Source organism: Indicator indicator, chromosome 1 (assembly GCF_027791375.1).
Source record: "Indicator indicator isolate 239-I01 chromosome 1, UM_Iind_1.1, whole genome shotgun sequence".
NCBI classification, from domain to species: Eukaryota; Metazoa; Chordata; class Aves; order Piciformes; family Indicatoridae; genus Indicator; species Indicator indicator.
Genome location: NC_072010.1, coordinates 65559581 through 65584924, shown reverse-complemented (window position 1 = coordinate 65584924; position 25344 = coordinate 65559581). Strand labels below are relative to the sequence as shown.

Sequence of the window (25344 nt, the reverse complement as noted above, 5' to 3'; positions counted from 1 at the left end):
GAATAGCTATTTGTGTTGTATAAGTAAGCCTTGGTTTTTGAAAAATCTTAAAAGTTATTTTGAATAGGACTTTTGTCTCCAACTTAGACATCTAAAAATCATATGCACAAGTCTGGACTAGTGACCTTGGGTTCCCTCTTTACAGCATGAAGCAGGCTAGAAATTAACTCTGCCTGGTGTTTTTTTTTTGCAACAACTAAAGGGATTTTTGGGTGACTAGCTCAAACTTGCCTGTCTGATTTTTAAGCCATTGTAAAGAGAGACGAGTCCTGCTATTCATGTTTGATCTGGAAGAAATTAATGTTTTGAAACATCAGTAATTGCATAGTCCTCACTTGGTTTAGGATTGAGCTTGAAGCATGTGGGGTGTGCTCTGCTGCTTGAATATAAAAATCTCTTTCGATTATCTTGGATCAGTGAAGAAACAACTTTTCTCATGGTTGCATTATGAAGAAACTGAAAAAATAACTTTAAAATGGTGATTTTAAGTGGAAGTCACCAGCTGCAGGAACAGGACTTCTTCTTCTTCAGCTGTTTGGAACTGTTTGGTAGAAGTTCAGTGAATAAGTCAATTGAAAGTTCATTTGTTTTGTGATGACAATGTACTTTCCTAGAGGTACAGCTCACTTCATATCACCTGGCTAGATAAATTTGGTATGTGTTTTTTTTTTTTCTGTCAGCATGTATGCCAGCTTTGCTTTCATTTAAGCCTTTGCAGTCAAATGTTGAGAGTCCAATCTGCAGCAGAATGTGTTTAGTCCTGCTTGAAGTTGATTTCTGTATACTTAATAGGATTAATCTTTCTAGGAATAGATTATCTTTGAATGCACATGGCCTTTTGGCCAAAATGGAGCTACAGCTGTTTCTTAAAATTTATCCACTAAAACAAAAGTTTAGTGAACCATAGTGAAGTTTAATTTGTGCATTAGCAGTGCTGTAAAAATTTGTTTGGAAAGTGAAGGAGGGAACAGCTCTTAATTTTGTTTTTTTTTTTCCCCTTTTTGTCTAGACATGAACAGAACATTTCCAGATAATGTAAAATTCCGTAAAAATGCTGATCCCTGTTTGCAGCACCCACTCTACAACGTATTGGCAGCGTACGGGCATCACAATAAAGCAGTAGGATATTGTCAGGTAGGTAATCACTGGCTTTTCCATAATGCTGCATTTCACCAATGGTCATTGTTCTTGTTCGTTTGAATGTGTGTCTTTAGAAGCAGATCCACAAACTTTGTTTTTTAAAAAGGCCCAGGGGGTGGGAGGAAATTCATTGCTTCAGACAAGTTAAAATGTCCTTGTGAGTTTCTCTCTGGCTTTTTTTTTTTTTTTGTAGCTAGCTTGATCACCTTTCGTTGGTTACCTGCAAAGTAAGTGTTTAATCACATGTGGGTCTATCAAGATTAATTGCTTGGGAGAGGAAGAGAAAGCTACTTTGCCTTTCCCTCTTCCTCCCTCCTGCCATCTTTCCCAAGAGCTCTCAGTATCTGTGAGGCACCTTGAGATCTCAATGTCTTTGGTTTTCATGGGTGCGTTTTTCAAAATGCAGGAGGACCAGCATTCATGCAGCATCATGTGGTTGGGAGGGTGGTTACATTTGATGCCATCTCCCAGTATAAACAGATGTTTGAAATTCAACCTGATACTGCTTAGATGGCAACTCAAAAAGGCTCCTGTTGTCACTGCCAGGTACTGTAGAGTTTTCTGTGGGACAGGAAGATAAAAGTTGATTTTATGACAGTCAAGAAAAAAGTAGCCATCTTTAAGGATCATAAAGAACCAGGAACTGCCATGAGCAAGATGTGTTTTTCAGGTCAGTTAAGTCCTCCTCTCTCTCCTCCTCAAGGAGATGTGTGCTAACCTATACCTCCTGTTAGGTGAGAAGGTTGGTACAGCAAATGCAACTATTGCAAAGTAAAAAGAATATGAATTGTGTATATTGAAGTCTGGAGAGGAGTTAGAGGAACTTAAACCTACACTGAAGACATTAAACCCAATTTTTTTTATCCTGTATCTCAACCAGTTTAGAACAAAAATTCTTTGAAGAATGGGAATAGAAGAATAGAAGATGAATTGTTTTTATTTTCAGTGTTATGTATTAACCGAGTTCTAGTATTTTAAGAATAACAGAAGAGGTAGAATTATGATTACTCTCTTTTGCAAGTGGCAGGCTCATATATAGAGGCACCCATAAACATACACAACTTCTAAACCATAATATATGGCTTAGACATACCCAAAATATACGTCAAATTTTTACTAAAATGTTTTAGTACTGTTTAATGGGCTAATCTTTGCATTTTAACTTGGCATTGTGAACACCAGAGATGAAAGAAAGTGAGTTAAGAAGTCTTCATAGAATCGTAGAATGGACTGGGTTGGAAGGGACCTTTTAAAGGTCATCTAGTCCCACCCCCCCTGCAGTAAACAGGGGCATCCCCAACTCGATCAGGTTGCTCAGAATCCCATCAAGCCTGATCCTGAATGTCTCCAGGGATGGGACCTCTATCCCCTCCTTGGACAACCTGTTCCAGTGTTCCACCACTCTCATAGTGAAAAATGGCTTCCTACTGTCCAATCTAAATCTAGTTTAAATATTCTCTAGTTTAAACTGTTGCTCCCCATCCTGTTGCTACAAGCTCTTGCAAACAATCTCTCCCCAGCTTTCATGTAGGCCTCCTTCAGCTACTGCAAGGCTTCTATGAGGTCTCCCTGTAGCTTTCTTTTCTACAGGCTGAACAACCCAGACTCTCCCAGCCTAGCTTCCTAGGAGAGATGCTCCAGCACTCTGATCATTTTGTGGCCTACCTCTGGACCCTCTCAATTGTCTCATGTAGTTTCTTTTCACCTCCATTCTCCTCACAGAATGAATGCTACCTTTTCTAGCTAAATAGAACACAAACCAAAGGTCAACATCTACTTTCCAAGGCATGTTGCCTATCAAGCACAGTTTCAGGAAATCACTTATTCTGCCAGTGAAGCAGGAGACTTCATCAGAATAGGTATAGTGATACCTGCTGCATGATAAACGAGACCTTGTAAACACTAGAAATGTGTAGAAAAGTGTTTTGTGGAGCTTTTACTGACTGAAGGCTCTTCAGGGGGTGTTTCCAAAATGCTAGTGCATTTGTGGTACTTATTGGCATTTAAGTGTCCCATGTGGAAGAGTATGGGGCTTTGCATTGTCATTATATAAGGCAGTGGTATGGTGTTGCCTGCCCTGGTATAATCAGCAAAATTTAACATCCTGTGAACATAGGCTCCAGAGCAGTTTTTTTGTGCATGCCATGTTAAAAACCCAACAGTCTCTTGTCACCGTAAATGCAATTACTAAGCCAACTGTCAGCACAGAAACAAATAGTTGCTTTCCTAAGTAGAAGGCCAAGCGCTGTGTTAGGCCATGTGAGATCTGTCTAAGCCATTTGTATAAAAAGGACTGTGGTGAAAATGAAACATTGGAGAAGATGCAATGTCCTAACATTTCCATGTTCTGGGAGTGTCGCAGGGCCTTCTGGGGAGGGACAGGTGATTCAAATCTCTTGAATGCAAGAAACGAGATCTCAGTTCAGAGATGTTGTAGCTTCCAGGGACTGGGAGGGTTGTTATTCTTTTCATTGTCCATCTTGCTAGCAGCCATAATTGGCCACAGTGCAGGATACCTAGAGACAGTGGTGCTGTCTGTGGCAGTAGATTTGCTGGAGAAGTCCAGGTTGGAGTCAAAGAGAACAGGAAAGAGAAAGCAAAGACAGTAATGAAACCAAAGAAGTCAATGTAACCAACACCAGTCTTCATAGTCTGTAAATATTCAAAGATAATTTTCTGTTACCTTAGGAAGACTTTGTGGAGGCTTGCACCTCAGAGGCAGCTTTTGTGTTCTGTCATAGTGAAGCCCTGAGTTGTTACAGTTGTCAGCTTGCTTATGGTGGAAGAGGCATACTTAAAAGATGCTGAAGGAGGTGGACTGTTGTGCATGTAAATCAGTACTGTTGCTGTAACCTAGCAGTGTTATGATGATAAAAGAACCTGAGACAGAGGCAGTGTGTTTATAGGGAGTATCAGTTTGTGACCTGTGTGTTCTGTGTGCTATGCTCCTTTGCCAGTCAGAGAGTGTTAGTAACAGTTCTGAGAACTGCTCAGCTGGAATTTGGCCAGCCAACTTTTCACAAAGTTTCTGGCAGCTCTTCTAGTTCCTGCCACCTTCAGGTGTTAGCCTTCTGTTTGCATGTTGAACGGCAGGAGCTATAGTCATTGACTAGCATGTGGAATACTGGAGCTATTATGGAAGCAAATGATTTGTGTACAGTCCTTTGAGTTAAGGCACAGCAGCTTGGAAAAGCTTCGGGAGCTGCAACTTCTTGCCAGAGAGTCTTTCTGTCAAGTCTGCCTGCAGGTGTGTGGTGTTTGTACTGCACATTCAGTACGGGTGTGTTTTGGTTCTGGTCCAAGCAGTCTTCAGTTACATTGGTACAGACTTTGAGATTTAACAAAAAAACAAGCAAACAAAAAAAAAAAAAAAAGGAAATGGAGGGTAATTATAGACTGCTAAGCTTTTCCCTTTAATTTTCCTCTGCTTGATCTTTGTTACGAATTCTTGTTACCTGTCATCATGCAGGTTTAACAGCTTACTCAACCAGTGGCCTTTATTACGAGATTTTTTTACTTAATATGCCCACTTTGTAAACTGTAGTAATTTAGCCCTTATTAAAAGAAATAAACCAGAAACTTTTAAGTATACTTAAACCTCCTCTTTTCTATTTCAGGGCATGAACTTCATAGCTGGATACTTGATTCTTATTACAAAGAATGAAGAAGAGTCCTTTTGGTTGCTGGATGCTCTTATTGGAAGAATATTGCCTGGTATGCTAAAAACATGCATAGTTGTATTTGTATATTGGAGCTTGTCTCTTTTAATCTTTGGATTCTTCTCTGTTTTTAGAGGTTTTAGATGTTAAAATGGATTTTCAGAGACCCAAGATTTTTTTAGGGTCCTGGAAACACAGTGGTTTATGCATGCGTTAAGTTAATTTGCAGTCTTACTTCTTACTCTCTACTTACGCCTGTTAGGTAGATGTCTTCCTATAATCAGTACGATGCTGGGAAACAGGACTTGTGAAGGTGTCTGAGATTTGGCACTTCTGGTTGCAGAAATGTGATATGAGATACAGGTGAAGCAGTGATTGCAGAGCAGAGCAAAGATGGGAGAAGTGCACTCTCTGAGCACAGAGTTTGAAGTAGATTTCCCAGTGGCTTGACAGGAGGCTGTGTGAACTTTGTTCAGAGGTATTTGGCAAGGTGGTGTGGTTTTTGCTAAGCACAGTAGTTTCTGCTGTGTTCCCAGCTTCTAAGTGGGGGGATGTCTTGGGCACTTTACACATTGTGATTTTGCAACAAAGCAAACAAATGTTAAAAGTCCTCTCTGTGTCTATGTGAAGTTTTTGTCAAAGCTCTGTTACAATCATCCATAGTCTAGCCAGGCTGGTCAACAGAGTCCAGAGGGAATTCAGCACATCCAAAGTTATAGGTGATATTTACATCTCATCTCTTTAGATTCCTTTGCCTGGCTCTGGGTTTGCAGGAGGTGTTCACACACTGAATTTTGCACCTCTTATAAGCTGAGTCTCATCATGTGTGCAGTAGTTTAAAGCCAAAAGCAGAGGTTAGGCACAACTATGCTTTATAACCTTATGAAATGCGTTTGGGAATGTTCTTTCTTGGGATTTAATTATGGGGAGGAATGTCTTCATCATGATTTTCCAGTAGCACTGCACAGAACTGACTACAGCTACACCATTAATGTAAAGCCATACTCAAAAATCTTTGCTATAAGGAGGCTTTGAAATTTCCTTCAGCCTAGTTTTGCTTCTGGGCAGATCTTTATCTCAAATGCTGAATTCAGTATTACAGTGTCAGCTAAGTGCTGGTCAAGGGCATCAAGCTTGGCACTTTCATTTCTGCTTCTTTCTGTTCTTGTTTAAGATTAAACAAAAATTATATAATTTTTGTTTCTTATTGAACAGAAGGGAAAAAAATTTCCAAAGAAGGAAAAAAAGCTGTAGGGGGTAATTTACTACTTTAGTGACTGTAAGAAATTATCTTTTACACTGTATATACCCTACAGGAATTCAGGTTTTCTGTGCATATGAGCATATGGACTTTGTTAGCTGATGGAAAGAGTAGAGAGGCAGGGAGCGCTATCACTTGTTCAACCAATCTGCAAATATTTGAGGCTTTGCAGCCTTTAAGTTTACTTTCAAGCTATAAAAATAGTCTGAAGAAATCAACTGTGTCTGTTGCTTTTGTTCAGCCTTGAGAGCTGTAAGCTGTGCAAACAGGTAGAGACTTCAGGGCTGTTGTCTGCCACATGACCTGCCACTGGCTGGTGTGGGTGAGTGTCTTCCCATTGACATCACTGTATAAAGGATAAATACTTCAGTAACAGGCAAGTTTCACTACAGTGTGATGTGACAATTTTGCTGTTAATCTTTATGATAGTCTTTTACATGCTTTTATTTGGAACAAAGAAGTAGAATCAGGATTTTGTGTTCGTTGTTTTTGGTAGAGGCTTGTTATAAAACCTTTAGTTCTTTTTGTATATCCTTCTTTTATGCTTTGCTCATACCTAAATCACAAAAGTTGCTCTCATTTTTCCCTCTTAGTTGTTGAATTTATCTTATGCCAGTAGCATTGAGGATGAGAAGAAACTCATAACATGAAAGGCAATTATTTTGTGTAAAGGAGATGTACATTTACTTAAGTTATATTTATAGATACATATTTTTACTACCCTGTTTATAGATACAGTTTTACTACCCTGTAACAAGAGTCTCAGGACAGACTTTGGCCTGAGTTCAGTACATCTAACAGTCACCCATCTGAGGTGCTGAAGTTAGAAACATGAATGCTTAAGTTTCTTTGATAGTGGGGAAGGGGATATCTGATTGGAATTGCTGACCTGAGTGTGCCTCTATTCCTTCCACAGTCAGTTTTAAGAGCTCTTGAGATACTCTTTCCAGCTTGCATGCCTCTAACAAGAGCCCAGGTTAGGTAGTATCAATCTTCTATGTAGTAAAAATATTGGTATTGAATGATACAAAGCTTAATTGTCAGAAAACTCCTGGCTCATGCTCATTTTCTTTTGTCTCAATTTTTTTAAACACCTCCCTCCCCCTGTTATTCCTACTACACTCCTATTTCATGCTTGAATTCTACACTTATAAAAGTTAAAATAGATAAGAAAATTGGCATAATTTCAATGAAATATTTTGTGTGTAAATGTAAGAGAGAGAACTGGACAGGCAGACAATGACCATAAAGAAACTTAATTCAGGTAAGTTAGAACTTCTGTCAATAGTGCCAGGTACAGCACATTTCAGTTTAAAGTGCTAGAATTACTTGCTGGGAAAGCAGAGAAACATTTTGTGTTCTCCAGATCTTCAGAAGGGAAAGCATTAATCTTTTTTTGTTGGATGTTAACAGTTAGATTAGCCAGCATTTTTTCCTTTTAGTTCCATTGCTGATGCTCTTTATTGATTTGTTTGCATTATAATCTACATGGTTTCCCCTGTCATTGCAACAGATAATGCCTCCAGGTCATGTCCTCATTTTCAAGTGTGTTCTGTTGCCAGTTAAAATTAGGACAATTCCGAAATCCCTTCTCTGCCCTTTGCAGTGTCCCTGTGAATGCTTCCTTCCCCTGGCCCACACACATTTAATTACACTAAACAGCATGATGCTGACAGTGTTTTTTTGGGTCAGCGGTCGAACCAAGCCAGCCACAGATCAGTGTAATTGATTGAAAAATGTGACAGAGGGGAGCATTGATGGCAGCTTTCTGGGGAAGTGACAGAGAAGGGTTACTTAAGCTGGTGACAGGGATAATGACAGAAGCAAACTGATTTGGGAAATGGCTGCCAGCTCCTTTGCTTTCTCTGCCCCATCAGTAGAGAGTGGCCTTGAGAATGTTTTGTTACAAGATTCAGTAGCAGTGCTTAGTGTGTTCTGCCAAATTTGAAACCAGAATTTGGATATTAGGAAAAATTTCTTTTCTGAAAGAGCAGTCAGGCGTTGGAACAGACTGCCCAGGGAAGTCAGCATCCCTTGGAGGTGTTAAAAAAATGTGTACATGTGGTACTTCAAGATGTGATTTAGTGGTCATAGTAGTGTTGGGTTGACGGTTGGACTTGATGATCTTAGAGGTCTTTTCCAACCTTAATGATTATGTGATTCTGAGCTATGGCTTACCTCCCAACTTGTACTCTTTTTTTGTAGGCTGAGTGGAGGTATGAACCATAGAATATGATAAAGGTGTGACTACTCCACTCACTGATAGAGGGGGACAACGTGGGAATGGGACCCCAGCAGTAGAGGTTTTCTGGCTGATCTGTTCTCTTTCATCTGAGTGGAGTTAGCACAACTGGAAGAGTGAACCAGCTAAGATTACAGATTGGTTTGTTGGTATGTGGGGTCATGTGCATGCCAGTCATCTGGCTGAACACTGCTGGGTACAGCTGGGTGGGGCCAGAGAGATCCTGCTTCTGCTAAAGGCAAGTCCATAGTCTACTGCCTGTTGTCTGTCAGCTGCTCAACCAGGGATTTGAAGGGATTAGGAGCATATTTTATTTAAACACAGCAAGCAGGAAGAGAATTATTTAACTAAAATTTTGAGTGCTACCAACATGTTTAATTCTCAAGTTCATTCAAAACAGATGGTTGGAGCAGACAGTATTGCCCACAAGAATCAGTGTGGATTCCATTTGAGCTCAGAGTGGTTGTCTGCAATTTGTATTTTGTATAGCTCCAGTGTTTCTCTTCTGTTCATCACTCTGGCTCCTGTTGAAAAAATTTTTTGTTCTGTTGAGGAAATATTGGCGAGGTTGCTTTAGAAAGCATCAGGTAGGTGGGAACATTAGTATGTAATTTAAGGAGCATATTTGTCATGTTTTACATATTTACGACTAAATGATGAGTTTAAGAGAAAAAGAACTTGATGATTTGGACTCACTTTCGTATAATAGCTTTGCTTATATATAGCAGAAAAAAATAGTTTTTTTTTTCCCTCCCCTCACTCCAGGACTTCTCAGTCTGAAAGCAGCAGTATTTATCATGCTGTACTCCCAGTCTACTGGACTATTACACTATAGTTACTTACTTTTACTGAAAACCAGTTGTAGGGTGCTCTTCCAATGGCTAGGAGTAGTATTACGATTCCTGTGCTAGCCTGTTCATGGCCAATTTTATAGCCTTTTATTCTTGTGCCAGCGCTGGCTGTTGAGGATTAAAAAAAAAAGTCCCCCTCTTTTGTGCTTGACTTTTATGTTTTTGTAGGATCCAGTTCATTAATTTTACAATTATTTCGTATTACTAAGCTGCTTCAGTCAAAACGCTCCCTTTGCATGAAATTCTTCTCTGTTTCTGTTTTGACCTAACAATCATTTTAACTGGATGTTAGTTCCAGTTTGAGTTTTTCCTCTTTCCCCCTCTTCTTTCCCCCTCTTCTTTCCCCCTCTTCTTTCCCCCTCTTCTTTCCCCCTCTTCTTTCCCCCTCTTCTTTCCCCCTCTTCTTTCCCCCTCTTCTTTCCCCCTCTTCTTTCCCCCTCTTCTTTCCCCCTCTTCTTTCCCCCTCTTCTTTCCCCCTCTTCTTTCCCCCTCTTCTTTCCCCCTCTTCTTTCCCCCTCTTCTTTCCCCCTCTTCTTTCCCCCTCTTCTTTCCCCCTCTTCTTTCCCCCTCTTCTTTCCCCCTCTTCTTTCCCCCTCTTCTTTCCCCCTCTTCTTTCCCCCTCTTCTTTCCCCCTCTTCTTTCCCCCTCTTCTTTCCCCCTCTTCTTTCCCCCTCTTCTTTCCCCCTCTTCTTTCCCCCTCTTCTTTCCCCCTCTTCTTTCCCCCTCTTCTTTCCCCCTCTTCTTTCCCCCTCTTCTTTCCCCCTCTTCTTTCCCCCTCTTCTTTCCCCCTCTTCTTTCCCCCTCTTCTTTCCCCCTCTTCTTTCCCCCTCTTCTTTCCCCCTCTTCTTTCCCCCTCTTCTTTCCCCCTCTTCTTTCCCCCTCTTCTTTCCCCCTCTTCTTTCCCCCTCTTCTTTCCCCCTCTTCTTTCCCCCTCTTCTTTCCCCCTCTTCTTTCCCCCTCTTCTTTCCCCCTCTTCTTTCCCCCTCTTCTTTCCCCCTCTTCTTTCCCCCTCTTCTTTCCCCCTCTTCTTTCCCCCTCTTCTTTCCCCCTCTTCTTTCCCCCTCTTCTTTCCCCCTCTTCTTTCCCCCTCTTCTTTCCCCCTCTTCTTTCCCCCTCTTCTTTCCCCCTCTTCTTTCCCCCTCTTCTTTCCCCCTCTTCTTTCCCCCTCTTCTTTCCCCCTCTTCTTTCCCCCTCTTCTTTCCCCCTCTTCTTTCCCCCTCTCTTTTAAAATACTTTATTTGAGAAAGGAAAAACTAGGGTCTCCCTACAGTTTGCCTTATTTTTTTTCTTGTGGCACTCTTGGTTTTGATTTGTGATTTCAATAATAACTCATGGCTCTTCTCTCGCTGTAACAGATGGGTGTTCCACAGCTTACAGGAATAAATAACACCTTTTTGCTGAACTTCATTTGCACATTCCTGTCCTTGTTATTTTAAACATCGTCATCTCTCTTACCCCAATCTTTTCGTTAGGTGACTCTGTTGTGCCTTGTGTATTGACATGGGACACTACCTCCCAGTTTCTGGTCATTAACAAATAATCAGCTTTTTCTTTTTTCCCAGTGTTGTAAATAAAAATCTCACATTGGGTGTACAAGCATCTTTCAAGGATCGGTTTAACAACCTTCGGCCTGGTACTTTTTAGCCTTTCACTTTTTAGAATTTATATTTTTTTTACCCTACATGTACTGCCTTGTTGTTTATCAATAATTAAAATTAAGAACAGAGTTTTGAATGATGAAATGGTCACAAAAGTAGTAGACCGCACTGAACGAACTGGCATTATCTGCAACGACACAAGGTGCAATGAAAGATAAACTTCAGTGGGCAGCTTACTGACTGCTGGCTAAGGCAGATGTCTGCATGTTGAGATAATAGATATGTAACACATTTCTGCTTCAAGCTGGCTCTGGTTCTCAATTGTAGAAGCCATAGAATTGCAGTTACTGTTGTGTAAGAGATTAGGCATAGTAAGCTATGTGAATATTTGAACTAAATAATAACACAGTTACATATGAAACTTGTATGTCTTCCTTTTTTGAGTGATTAAAGTTACAATGTTTTTTAAAGTCCCATCATGCAGACTTCCAGGTTTGAAGGGAAAGGTCACTTAAGAAATACAGAATGCTGTACTACCTTTACAACACTTCTATTTGGACTGCTTGGTTTTAATTGCAAGGCATGTATTCATTTTGTTGTTGTAGCTGAATTTATTTTAATACCCTGATAGGGTATTGCCAGAGAACCTCTGAATGTAGAACTGACTGGGCAGCTACATCTTCTGCTGCAGCTTCAGACCTGCCTCTCCAACAGAGAGTGGAATTTTGTTCCATGTGGAGCATTTTATTCAGCTGTGTGGGTAAAAGACACTGGTAGACCTGAACAGCAGCGATGTTAAGCTGAATTTGCAGGCTGTGAAGGAGGCTGTTGTGATGAAGACCTTATCCCTTCAGACAGAAGATCTGGGCATCATAGGCATGTGCCTTTGGTGTGGAAAGTTCCTTGCAAGGCTGTGCATAGCATGCATGACCTTGTGATTGCTAAGCAGTTTTTTTTATAACCAAGCTTTTTTTATAGCACCATCAACCCAGAAAATTTCAGTAGATGAGTCCATTCTGAGTCGTTTGTTTATCTTCCCTCTCTGGCAGCACCCAGCTACTGGGCCATGAGGTAGCAGAGCTCTTGCTCATCCTTAGAGTGTTCCTTTGTGATCACATGTGAAGCAATGTGCACCTCTGAAGTACATCATGGCTACCACTAGAAGAGAGCAATGCTGGGCTGGTAGGCTAAATAATTAGGAGTTTTGAAATATGGGGCTCCAACATATTTTACTGTTAACCAGCAGCCATGATGAAAGCATTAATCTTTGAACATTAGAGTTCAGTTGTATTTACCTAGGAATTAAATGTCCTGTTGAGCTAAAGATGGAATGTAGGAGTCATCATGTTCCTGTAGTTAGAAACCATGATAAGCCTGAAATGCTTATTCTGTGCAAATGTGAACTGCAAGGAGATTTTGGAGACTTGAGCAAGCAGGAAGTAACTGAGGTATTTCTTCTTTAAAGTGAAACATTATGTGTAGACATTTGGAATAATTTATTTGCTGTATGTATTGTATGTGTGCCCCCTTGTCCCCACAAATCACAAGCCTCATCAATGAAAGCACGGTCTCAATGTTTAATAGGTGTGCTTTATGTAGCTGGGTAGAAATGTTAATGTTTTATCTAAAATAGAAGTTTCCTGTATATGACAGGAATATACATGTTGTCAATCTTACTTTTGTACTATTTAATTCTCCAGTAAATGAAGGTTTCATCCTTATCAAATGCCACCAGCAAAATAAACTCTTCAAATGAAATCTTAATTTAGTGAGGACTGATCTAAAGTAGAGTTCCCTGGTTGTGTACAGAGCTGCAAAGGATAGGTAGAGTGGTAGAAACACAGAAGTATGGATTTGAGGGATGAGATACCCATTAATTAAAATGTGTTAAGAAGTAGCCAACCTTTAGCGTGCAGCACAAGGCTTACTTAACTTATATTTCAGATTTCGTTGGCATAGAGAAGTTGAGGGATTTTTAAAAACTATTATTTTGTTATTTTTTAATTTAGCTATTGTGTTTTTTTTTTTTTTAATTTAGCTTAGTTATGAAAGCACTAATATACACATGTTGTATCAAAACTATAGTTCTGACAGTGCAAATCCAGAATGAGTATCTGAATTATTTTTGGTTGGTTTTGTTTTGGTTTTTGACCTTCTAATGGTCAGACAGGGCTCTGCATGTTCAATTACAATTTGAATAATGCAGCCTTCCTCACCATGTCATTTTAACAGCAGGAAGCATCATGTAATTGCTGACAAATGTTTAATGGGGTCATAGCTGCTCAATGCAGATCCTGATAGACACGTTTGTATTTTAACTTGTAAATCCCCATGAGATGTATTCACATGCCTGGAGAAATCATGTTAAATAGCAAGACTTATAAAACTGGAAATGTAACTGGATTTGCTGTATAACAAGCCAGCTGAGAAATTAGTGGAATTTCCTCCCATTCCCTCTATAGCTAAATCATTTTGGTTAGAGCTTGTCTTTGTGAAACATCCCAAACTTGGTCCAAAAGAAGAACATTACCACCACTCCTAGTACTGTGTTCAAGCTATAAATCACTCCATTAAAACTATTTGCTATATTTTAATTGGAATTTGCCTTGTCCTAACTTGTAGCTACCGAGTCAAGATTTTATCTTATTATATTGAGAAGTCCATAATGCCTACAGTATTTCCTCTACAAACTGGTCAAGTTTGATTCTTATTTCCTTGCATAAATTCTATGAATAGAGAAGTTACTTATGGAGCTCAGTTTTTGTGAGTAGCATTTATAACCCTGTGTTTCACCTCCATTCCAATTCTTTAACTTCCTGCTTTAAACGTGAGTATCGTAGTTGGATTTTGTTTTCTAACTTCAGTTTTGCTGGTGTCATATACAGACATGGCATATTCCTTCAGTAGTGAATATATCTGTACTTTATTTACTCATCATTGTAGACATGGTTTTAGATTAGATGGGGAGTAGTAGCAGCCAATGGAATTGTTAGAAGGGGTGGATTGTACTGGTGTTAGGGCTGTGCCTTTAAAATTTTTCACAGATCTTGAGCAGAAAGTAGTAAGAATGTAAATAAATCACTATTGGGTGTAAAAAGAAAAAATAATGATCATTCTAAATGATTCCATTGGAGGGATAGCACTCTTAAGATTTAGTTCCCAAAACAAAGTTCAGTCTGTTCTGTTGAGCAGTCTAGCAGGGTGATCTGCTTCTCTTCTTTTTTTTTTTTTTTTTTTTTTTTTTTTGCAGGGGAGGTTTTCTAAAACGCCTGTGCTGGCCTTGACTGCTTGGTCTGGTATTGACCTTATCTGCCTCTCTTTCTCTCTCTCTCCTTTTGCTGTGGGGGGTCAGGAGGCAGAGAGGGGGAGGCAGGGGGCCAATTTCTTTTCCTGGCTTTGGCCAGGAAGGTTTTTGTGCTGTTTTTGTTAATATCTGTAAATGTTGTAAATACTGTATATTTGTATATATTCATTGCATTCCATTGTAGATTGTAGTGTCACTTGTAAATATAGCTTCATTTGCTTCCGAACTGAGCTAGTCTGGTGAAGTTAATGTTGGGGGCAATTTCAACCCACCACAATATCCAAGGATTATTTCAGCTTCTCTGAGCTAAGACATGTTTACTCGAGAGTTACCATATTTGCAACTTAAGATACTGCAACAATGTCTAATTTATATGGCTCGGCTACATTGTCAAAGCTTTGTGTTTTTTTTAATTATTTATTCATTGTTTTGATTTGGCAGATTTTTTGTTCTTTGCCATTTTGTGGTGGGTTTGGGGTTTGTTTTTTGTTTGGTTTTTAATACGGCATAATACGAAGAAGCACTGACAGCAGGTTTTGAAATTGTTTCAAAATACAGTATAATGCATATACAATATAGGTGGCTACTTAAAGAATATGTTTGTGGTAGGAGATGTGCTTTGGGAGTAAAAGAAATTAGATGAAGAAAATACTGCAGTGCACAGTGGTAACTCTCATCTACAACCTTGGTTGTTTGATATGTTTTATGCTCAAACTTGAATGCTTCATTAAGCTTTCAGTTTATAACTAGTGGCAAGGTCGCATTTTTTCCTCTTAGAGTTTTAAAACCTGTTCCTTCAAGATTAAAATTAATTCTCTTATTAGCATCTCTTCAAGCTTGAAGTAAGAAGATTATGGCTTTCATTCCCCTTCTCTTCATACTGTAGAGTTGGAGAGGGAATCCAATGCAAGTATTAGGCTAGACCCATGTGTCTGCCCAGCTCTTTTTTTTCAAGCCTTCTGCTTCTGTCCTAGTCTTAAGTAATGCGTTTGGTAGTTCCCATGGCATGACTGTAGCTTTCTTGTAAACAGCTGAAGAAATGTAATGCTGGGGTTCTTCTGAAGTGTCAGAGAATATAAATGCTGTGTTTTGTGCTGTCGCGTTAAGAATAATCTTGTCAGTGTGGTGAACTGATAAAATAGTTATTCTTCTTAATCCCACAGAGGAATTAATAAAGCCAGAGATCCAGGAATCCTTATTCATCTGAAGTCATCAGTCATTTAGACTCACTCACTGTACAATTGTTAACTCCTTTTTTTAAAAAGGATAAAAATATTTGTTTCCTCTACAGGCACGATAAGCAACTGTGGTCATCTTCAATGCTTGTTCATTAATTTCCCATCCGCTTGAGGAAACCAGTGTTAAAAGTCTGTCAGAATGTTTTGTGAATCACAAACCTTGGCTCCTGGGACCATTATCAGCCCAGTAAGCCACAGCCTTTTCCAAAGCATGTAACTCCTTCAACTGGCACAATTCATAAAGTGCAGTGACTGGAGGCAGGCCAGGCCATTTGGAAACAGCCACGTGCTGAACAACCCAAGTCAGCTCAGTGATATTGTGGAAAAAAAACACTATCCACAAAAGAAGCAAAAGCAATACTAATAAACTTTGTGTAATGTCAGTATCACAAGCAATAAGCATCCATAAAATACATGGCTTTTTTTTTTTTTTTTTTTTTTTTGGTAAAGATAGTTCTGCCATCCAAAATTTGGCTTGCTTACGGTTTCTTAAAGCTGATGCTCAATTGTGAACGATACAGCTACTGCGGGTTCTGGTGTGAGTTCAGTACCCCAGGACAGAAGTTCTGTCTCAGTTTGATGTGATGACAGAAAATATGGGTTGAACCTGGTTTGGTTTTGTTTTTTTTAAATTTGGGGTGGGGTTGATTTGTTTGTTTTCCTCCAGTTCCCTGGAGGACTAGGAACTTACATTTTAAAAATAACATAGTTAAGAGTTCACCATGTCATTTAGCCACATATCTGCAGGATATCACTTTGGGCCAGGACATCTGCATGGGGTCATTTTAGCCTGATATTGCAAAAAGAATTGGCAGTACTCTTGGTTTTCTTCCTTTTCCTGTTGTGACTTTCTGATTTCCTCCCAAATACAGGTTGTCTAATTTTTTTATACCAGTTTCATGGTGTAGATTCTTAGAAGACCTATTGAATGTTTTTGAACTATCCCATGGTAGTAATAAAATAGCACAATGTTGCCCTACCTGCTTGGACAAAGCAGGCTGATAGTGACCAACAGGGAGAATGAGTCAATAAATTATGTAGGAATACTATTGGTATTCAGATTTTCTGGAGGTGAGAAGGGACCGCTCTCATAATCTAGTTTTGACCCTTGTGTAACTGAAGTGATGAATCTCATTCCATGTGTGTTCATAAACTCAGCTATGATAGCCTATCTTTTTGGAAAGGAAAGCTTTGGGCTACCAAGGTTATTTAAAATAACCCTGTGTTTCAGTAACATGCAAACAGATAAGTTTTAGAATGAAGGTTACTGGAAAGGATTTTACTTTTTTTTTTTTCTTCCCTACAAAGGCATGTGGTGGAATCTGTTTCAAGTTTGACTTGAAATGTAAATCTGAGCTTTCCATGAGGTTAGCCAATTCTGCTCATGGCAACCTCTGTTTCTGCCTGCCCGTATTGAGGCCTGTCCCTTCTGGATTCCAGTGAAGTCCAGTAGCAAATGGAAATGTGCATCTACAACGAGGAGACATTTTTGAATGTTGTATGTTGCTATAAAAATTAAATTTATGTTGCTTATGATTAAGTTGAACTACCTAATATTTAATTTTTGTAAACATTTTTAATGTTTAATTAATGTAATTAAACATTATGTTTAATTACATAAATTGGATTGCTAAGACAAATTACTCACTTTGTCCCAAGCTGTCTTATGTAGGCTTTTGAAATAATAGTTAGAAATGCTAGAAGCAGCAGAGCTGAGCTGTTGGGTATTTCTATAACACTAGAAATTCATGTTGTGCTAGTTGCAGTAGGAGTATTTATATTTAACCTAACATATGCACAACAGATGTAAAGGATTCTTTTTTAACTTCTACAGCTCTGACTTGTAAAGGTAGTTTAAGGCTATAAGAGTACTCCTCCTTAAACTTTTATTTTTGGAACCTCTTATTCTATTTGTAACAGAACAAGGTCATACAGTCCCTACAAGCTTATTTCCTTATTCCTGCAAATCTCATTACAGCTCTGGAACACAGGCAGACAGTTCTGTCTTAGCTCTGGACATCCTGGGAGGATTCAGAGAGGTGCTAATTATTGTGATAGATAGACAATGAAATGTAGTCTAAGGAGTTATCTTTTGTCAAGTGCTGAGCTGGAATAGGTGTCAAGCTCAGTGACAGCATGCCATGATCAGTGCAGTCTGAGTAACAAAGAGCCCTTTAAACAAGGGTAAAGTGCCTTCAGCTAGTCACTTGTGTTGCACAGTAGCAATAAATACCTGGCAGTTTGTGAAGCTGTCCTGTCCTTTTTGCTACTCCACTTCCAAGGCGAAGACAAGCCTACCTGCCTTAGCAGGGGGGTTGGACTAGGTGATCTTTGGAAGTACTTTCCAACCCCTACCATTCTGTGATTCTGTGAAGTCAACAATCCCAACAGACCCATTGGTCTGCTGTTCGGAGTCAGGACTCTGACGAGGAAGGAGCACTTGATGCAGTAAATGCCACATGGGGTGCAGACTACATTGCCCTCTGCTATGCTCTCAGGCACTCCTAAGCTTGGCAAGGCATCCAAAATCCATAGGAAGGCAGGAACCAGATTAGGCAAAGCAAATGCGTATGGATGAGCAAAGACAAAGAAAAGCTGAAAGCAAGGAAAGCCTAGGGCCAGTTTACAAAAGAGCTTGGAAATGGGGAGTTTCATATGGGGAAATTTTTCTGGGGTATAATAATAATACTATAACAATAATTTGTAATACAGTATTTCATTTGTTGCCTACCAGAAGATGATGTGATGAAAGGTAATGTAGTGTGTGATTACCTAAATGTTAGTATTATCACTTCTGTTTGACAACCTGGGGAATTAAAGGAAGCAATCTGGCTATGTGTTTTTTTCAGGGGGATGATCTATTTTCAGAGGACATTCCCATAAACCAACCTAGATAATAGAAACAGTATAATTAGCCTACACTTGACTGTTTTGACTTATTTTTAATTAGGAAGTAGCATTTTGGGAGCAGTTACTGACTCGGGTCTGTTCTAGGTCATCAACTCTTGTTTTTTTTGTCAGAGTATTGAGAGGGAAAAGTAATTAACACGCTAATTAAATGTGGATTGTGCATATCTAGAAATGCCAACTTGTAATATAAGCTGGGACATAAAGGGACATAAAGTTAATGTGTTTTGATGGTAGCTGAGTAAATATAACTTGCTGCACAGTATCTTGTGAAACACAGTTTTGTGGCATTGGGGAGGGTTAGGCTTGTGTAGACTTGTTTATAAATAAGGATATCTTGACTTTAGGGGGAGATGCAGGGCAGCCAGTTATAAAAGATTAGAAAAATAGGGCACACAGTGAAACACTTGCACCAAGGGAGAGCTACAGGAATTTTGCTGAGGGGTCATTTCCAGAAGACTCAGGGCTTGGGCATCCCTAGCAAATAAGAACAGACCAGAAAAACCGTCTGGGCTGAATGTTACCCATCACCTAGGTACTGAAGCAGGAGGCAAAAATCATTTTCACTAGTGAGACTAGACATAGACCATGAGAGGTGGCTCGAGCATGACACCCAATCCTCTTCTGACTCACCTGTGCAGTTCTGGCTGTCCTTGTGTATATCTTATGACTTGGTGTGAGTGCTACTGGCTGTGCTCCAGGGTAGCCGTACCTGGAGACCTGGTTCTTCTCCGGAGGTAATGCTGCTCTCAGAAGACTGACATTAGACTGTAAGGTTAGGTCTGTGCTATCCCCTGGGCTTCTGATGCTATTAGGTTCCTTCTAAATTATCTGTGGGCAAGTTTTGCACAAATACAGGATCCTGCAGGAATGTTTCTGGAGGACAGGAAGTGTGGCTTTTCTAATTCGTGAAGCTAATTTTATGTATGCCTTTCAGTATTTAAAAAAAAAAATATATATAGTAAAATTATATATTTATTATGTGTAGTAATTATAATGAATGCTCCCAGTAACTACAATTAATGTATTCTAAATACATATAAAAATGCCTTGGATGCAGATTAATGTAAGTCCTTTCTGTTGTGAACTCGGAGCTAACACGCTGGGAAAAGCCTGCTGTTGGGTCAGTGTCATTTGCATAGAGTCCTTAATCACTGCTCACACTTGTTTTGCAGCAGTGCTGGGCTGAATGCTGCCGTGCTGTGTACCAGGGCGTATGGGAGCTGCTCCCGCTCCACAGGGAAGCGGCAGGAGGCTGCCCTAGAGAGAAGAATAGTGCCTTTTTCCTTTCTGTCCAGCACTACAATCTAACAAACTCAAGTGAAATTTTAATTCCCACCAAGGCTTCCCAGCTGCTTGCTGCTTCAGTAATTCCAGGAGTTGCATGGCTGTTAACTTTTTACTTGCCAGCACTCACAAGGCTGGGGGGTGTCCAGTTGCGTTCTCACTGAGATCCTGACATTTGCTTTGCTGTACAAATTAAAAATAGCAGCTGCTGTTCATTTCAGTGTATCAGATGATTGCAGCAGAGCAGAGAGCCTGTAGGCTTCTGTCCTTCCTCCTGAGGACACTTGGCAGTAGTAACTTGAAGTTTTAAGTACTCACATGTCTCAGGAGCATAAAAAAGAAAAATAAGTGGTTTGTGGATGTATGAGAGAAGGAAGGGTAGGAAAGGCTTTGGTTTAGGAAAGTGATTTTAATGTTTTAAAATTTTTCCTTCTTCACTTTCATTAAAGCAGCATTTTAAAAAAGATTTACTCAGCCATTGGACAACAGTTTACCTATATTTCACATCACAAATGAGGATAGCACTAATACAAAATATGCAGAAAGAGAGGGTTTTGTGTTGGCTTTGAGATCATGGTGTGATTCCATTTGCTTTTAGTACACTTTTTCATGGGATTTCTTGTGCTTTAGCTCTCAAGGCTTTCCTTACAAGCAATTGAAAGGCAAGTGCTTAAAGGAACGTATATAGTGGCAGTGGCTTTTACGTCTGTAGAGGAACTTTACCTATCAGTCTTCCAGGGAACAAAGAAAATTAGAACCACAGACAAAAAGCTAGATTCCTAAGGGCTGAATGTGATGCTCCTTAGTACCATTTAAAAAACTCCTGTTCTGCAGATTGGACAGGACAAATACAGAGCAAGTAGCTCCTGGGGTGGGAAGTCTGTTCAAGAAAGCCTTTTTGACAGAAGAGTAGATATTAAACTGCTCTTGTGATTTCATTAGAGAAATTAACATGGCTATAAATATCCTTTATAATCTGGATAGCTCCTTAACCTTATTTGTGGCACTGGTAGCTTTTATAAAAACTATTTCAGACAAACAAACTTTGCTGCTTCTGATTTCTTCACCTTTGTCAGAACTACTGGCCTATGCTGTGTGTGTCTGGGAACCTTGGCAGAAACCAGCTAAGTTAGAGAAACATGAATTGCAGCTTTCTGAATCACTGAAGAGATGCACACAAAGGTGCTTGTGTTACTGGTTATTTCTTTTAGTAAATAATGCTAATAATAGAGGTCTTGTCATCAAAGCACTACTGAACCATCAAAGATTGCTTCCCAGGGCTGGAGGCATCAAATACTACTTAAAAGTTTCTGCCAACATTTAAACCCAGAATATGAATTCCTTAAATATCTATGTAATCCCTGCTCCTTCCTGGGCCATCTGAACTCTTATGAACTAAAATAATATTTTTCCTCCCTTAACTGTAGAACTGAGATGCTTTTTACTCACCCTGCACCTGTAGTGAAAATGCATACCCTGCCAAACAGGCTGTTGAATAATAAGTGCAGTGTGACTGTTGTATGATGTGCACCACTGCTCTTAATTTGTGATTTAGAAATTTAGTGCAGTGACCACCAGTGTAGGAGCTGTAGGTCTAATTTCAATCCCCATCTTGTAGATAAATTAAGGAGGAAGAGATAGCGCCTGAGAGATCTGTCATTCATTTACTTTTAGAATTTACTATGAAAAGTGGGGGTTCCTTGGCTTGGCATAAAAAAAGGCTGATAAACTCTCTAACACTAGATGACACCCTAGGAGAAGCGGCATCTGGCCTCCAGCATCCTGCACAGCTGCCACATTCAGAAAGTTACAGTTCCTGCTTATGACTGAACCCAGTCTATAGGCTACTGGCTGGTTTGGTTTGGTTTGGTTTTTCCTTGGTTACCTGTTTTAAGTTAGCAGTTAAAACCAGCCTAGATTATCCTTCCTCAGGAAGAAAGAAGATGCTTCGGTAGGTGTGACCGAAGTATTTGTGTAGAGAGATCAGCCTAGGCTGAAAAAGTGCTATATGACCACAATGTAGACATCTTCATTCTGTGGTTTAATTTATGTGGGCTCAACATGCCTTTATATACTCAGCTACACAGGACTTTCTTCAGTTTTGTGGAAAGATCATGTCCACAGATTCCTGAATTTTGGTTTCTTCTCTCCAAGATTATTACAGTCCTGCAATGTTGGGCCTGAAAACGGATCAGGAAGTCCTCGGAGAACTTGTGAAAATGAAAGTTCCAGCTGTGGCAGAGCTGATGGAAAGGCATGGAGTCATGTGGACCCTAGTGGTGTCACGCTGGTTTATATGCTTGTTCATTGACATTCTTCCAGTAGAGGTAATTGGTAACAAAGTTCTCTTACTATACACTCACAATCATCATTGCATTTCCACTGCTTTAGTCATAATGATCTACTGGAAATCAAGAAGCTGTAATCTGAATTCTCTCCTTTCCTGCAGACTGTGCTCCGAATATGGGATTGCTTATTCTATGAAGGGTCGAAGATCATCTTCCGCGTGGCCTTAACATTAATTAAGCAACACCAAGCTTTTATTTTGGAAGCCACGAACTTCCCTGACATCTGTGATAAATTTAAGCAGATCACCAAAGGAACATTTGTGACAGAGTGTCACAGCTTCATGCAGGTAAATTCTCTGCAGCTTTTAGTTGTTACCAACTGAAAACAAGACCAACTTTGAAATCGTTTGTGCAGTCAAAAAGATGGATACGTTAGGAGAAATGTGTCTCTGGGAGTTGCTAAAAGGATGAAGAATGTTTTTACATGAAATTCAAACCTAAGATGTATTTTTTTAAAAAAACAAAGCTATCTAAATCCATCTATATATATGGATTAATTCACATTCTCTGTTACACAGAGGGAGAGAAGTATTTCTACCCCATTTACCACTTAGGGTAGGAAATTTGCTGAGAAAATAACTTCAGTGCATTCTTTTAGTGAACTAGGGCTTGTCCTGTGCTTTTTTCCAGATGAAATATAGAAGAAACACAAAGTGAATTGTAAATGTGCACTGATAAATCTTCTTAGTGCCAGAAGATACTCAGTTTAGAACAAAAACATAGCACCAAGTTCATATTTCCAGACCAAAAAAAAACCAAACCAACAAAAAAACCACCCCAAAAGATGAAGTTGAGTGTTATGACAAGCAACTTCAATCTTACGTTGAAGTCTATGACAATCTGCAAACTAAGAATTATTTTTGTATGTGATTCGGGTTGGATGCCAAATCTGTATAGAGCATTAGATGTGGAGCTTAACTGTGAAGATGGAAGTGTAAAAGACATCCCAATAGGGCACTTGTACCCCCAAAAGTGTTTCATGCTCCTGTCAGCGTTCTGTGTGTAGGTCTCCCATAGTGGGATGTCATTGATGTCACAGTTCATTTTTGCTCAAATAGAAGAAAAATTAAACAAGTTTAACTTACTAACTTGTGAGGGTTTAGTTAAAGGAGCAAAAGAAAAACAAAATGGATGGACAGCTTTACCCTAGAAGGGAGATATTTGAGTGGGTTTCCCATTCCATAAAGGGTTTAGAATAAAAGTTTTGTTAAATGTTAACCGTTACAAGAATACCAGTTCAGAGACTGATAAACACTTGTCCTTGAATGACTTCCCCCCCCCTCCTCCTCTCTTCAATTCTATTATACTTTACAGCAGCTGTTTTTAGAAAATTGACTATCTCTTTCTTGCAGTTCCCTGAATAAAAGAGATTATTTTAACCATGTTAGTTACTGTAGTGAGTGCACTTTGAAGGCAATTAAACAATTAAGGTTAGGTTCTTTAACTTTAAAACACATACTTCTGAGGTTGGGTTTGGGTTTTTTTTCCCCTCAGCAGTAGCTGCACTACTCACAGTAGAAGCAAAGACAGTTGAGTATTTTATGCCTCCCTTTCCCTGAACATAATTTTAATGCAATGCAGGCTTTTTACTGGAATGCTGTTCAGAACTGCCTTATTTGTAATACCTCCAGGAGCTGTCAGTTATAGCTGCAGAGAACTGAGGGGCCCAAACATTTTAACTGTAGACTAAAGCACATAAGCTTGCTTCAGAGTTTTGTTCAGTCAGATGCCTTCAATGAAGGAGTGGAAACAAAGGTATTGTTCTTAAGCAACAAGTCAGAAAAAAAAATTTGACAGCTTTTGCAACATCTCAAATTCTTACATCCTTATACATTATGAGCTTGGAAAGCCTGGCAGAGTAACAAAGATGGTAGAGCAAGGGATTAAGTCTGATTTTTTTCTTAGTGTTTTTTTTATTTGTTTGGTCTTTTAGGTTTGTGGGGTTTTTTTAGTAGAAGCAGATTGTTTTAAGCATGTAAGTGTTGCAGGGCCTGCACAACTTCTGCTTGCACCACCTGAGAAATGCACTGGTGCTTTGTTGCATTACCCAGCATGGCTTAGTGTGTTGTAAATACTCCTGCCATCCACCAACACAAATGATTTCTAAAACCATTTCAGCCAAACATATTCAAATTAGCTCTTCTATTCTTGCTTTTGTGTAACTTATAGCACTTGTTATGAGCTACAGTTTTACTGTGTCTTTACAGCAGAGTAAAAGACTCTGCCCTTTTACAAGGAGGCCAAACAGCAGTGAGCATTTTCACAGTACTGATATTCAAGGAGGGATTTCACTTCAGAGAAATTTCACACTTCATGAGAAGTTTACTGTGTTGTCTAAAGTCAGCATTTTAACTAAGGATTTTTCCTTTTTGTCCCCAGAAAATATTCACAGACCCTGGAAGCTTGTCCATGGCAACAATCAACAAACTCCGAGAGGCATGCAGAGAGAAGGTGCTTTCTCAGGGATAACTCAGATTTAAGGAGGTGGTCAGACACTACAGCAATTGAAACATTCCTCTATTTGCACTGACTAAAGCACACTTTAAGCTTTCCATGAGTTAACTGACACTTGACCAATTTTTCCTGCCTTTCAATTAAGTGTTGTTAATACTTCATACTGTATGTCAGACTTGATAACTGGAAGTGGTGGTTCTGTGGTTGGTTGGTCTTTTTTCTTTGAAGAACTTAGCGTTTTCCCAGTAGAATGTGATCGGTGTGTCAGGATACTCCTTTTAAAAACAGTCACCATCCTTGTGTTTTCAGGGCATTTTGTAATGTTAAAACAGGTGTATAAAATCACATATCCTTCCTCCTGTATTAACTGTGACATCATTTCCATTTGTATAAAATAAATTAATTTAATTTGTCAGAATGTGTTTCTTGATGGGAAGAGAGTAAAATATTTGATTCTCTTTCCTGACTGCTCGTGGCTGGAAAACAAGCATGTTCCTTTTTCCTCACTGCTGTGACTTCAGTCAATAAATATGGCAAAGTGTGGGGCAAGACAGCAAGAAGAAAGATCTTCACTAGCAGTCACTCGATGCAGTGTATAAAAGCAGCAGGGAATGTCTAAATGCAGGCTACAGAAAGCAAAAGTTAATCTATAACCACTTGACATTTTTATATGCATATTCGGGGGGGGTTACCTCTAGCACACTAGGTACTAGTTTCACAGAAGCATTCAGATTGGAAAAGACTCTCAGGATCATCAAGTACAACCAATTATCCTACACTACAAAGTTCACCCCTAAACCTGTATCACCAAGCACCACATCTAACCAATTTGACTAACATCTGGCAGTAGCATTTCTTACTTTGTTGTAAGGGATGCTCAACAGAGGCTGTATGACTCTGTGCTGGTATACTGAGGTTGCACCAGAGGTGCTATATCCTCATATACCTGTGTCCCTAAAAATTTTCTGGAAAAGTTGCAAACACAAAAAGACTTCTTCCATGAACAGGTGAAAACATGAGGCAGTTCCAAAGCTGCATCTCAGTGTAAGTGTAAA

General features: G+C 39.4%; 1 protein-coding gene across 1 annotated transcript in view; it reads left to right on the top strand.

Moving 5' to 3' along the window:
- GRTP1 (growth hormone regulated TBC protein 1) overlaps nucleotides 1-24616 on the top strand; it is a 37451-nt gene extending 12835 nt beyond the window's left edge. Inside the window, exons 4-8 of the mRNA XM_054383828.1 lie at nucleotides 1010-1134; nucleotides 4758-4854; nucleotides 21642-21814; nucleotides 21937-22122; nucleotides 24215-24616. Of these exons, the coding sequence (XP_054239803.1) occupies nucleotides 1010-1134; nucleotides 4758-4854; nucleotides 21642-21814; nucleotides 21937-22122; nucleotides 24215-24304 (671 nt within the window). The 3' untranslated portion in view covers nucleotides 24305-24616. The remainder of the gene's footprint in view (nucleotides 1-1009; nucleotides 1135-4757; nucleotides 4855-21641; nucleotides 21815-21936; nucleotides 22123-24214) is intronic.
- The last annotated feature ends 728 nt before the right edge of the window (nucleotides 24617-25344 follow it).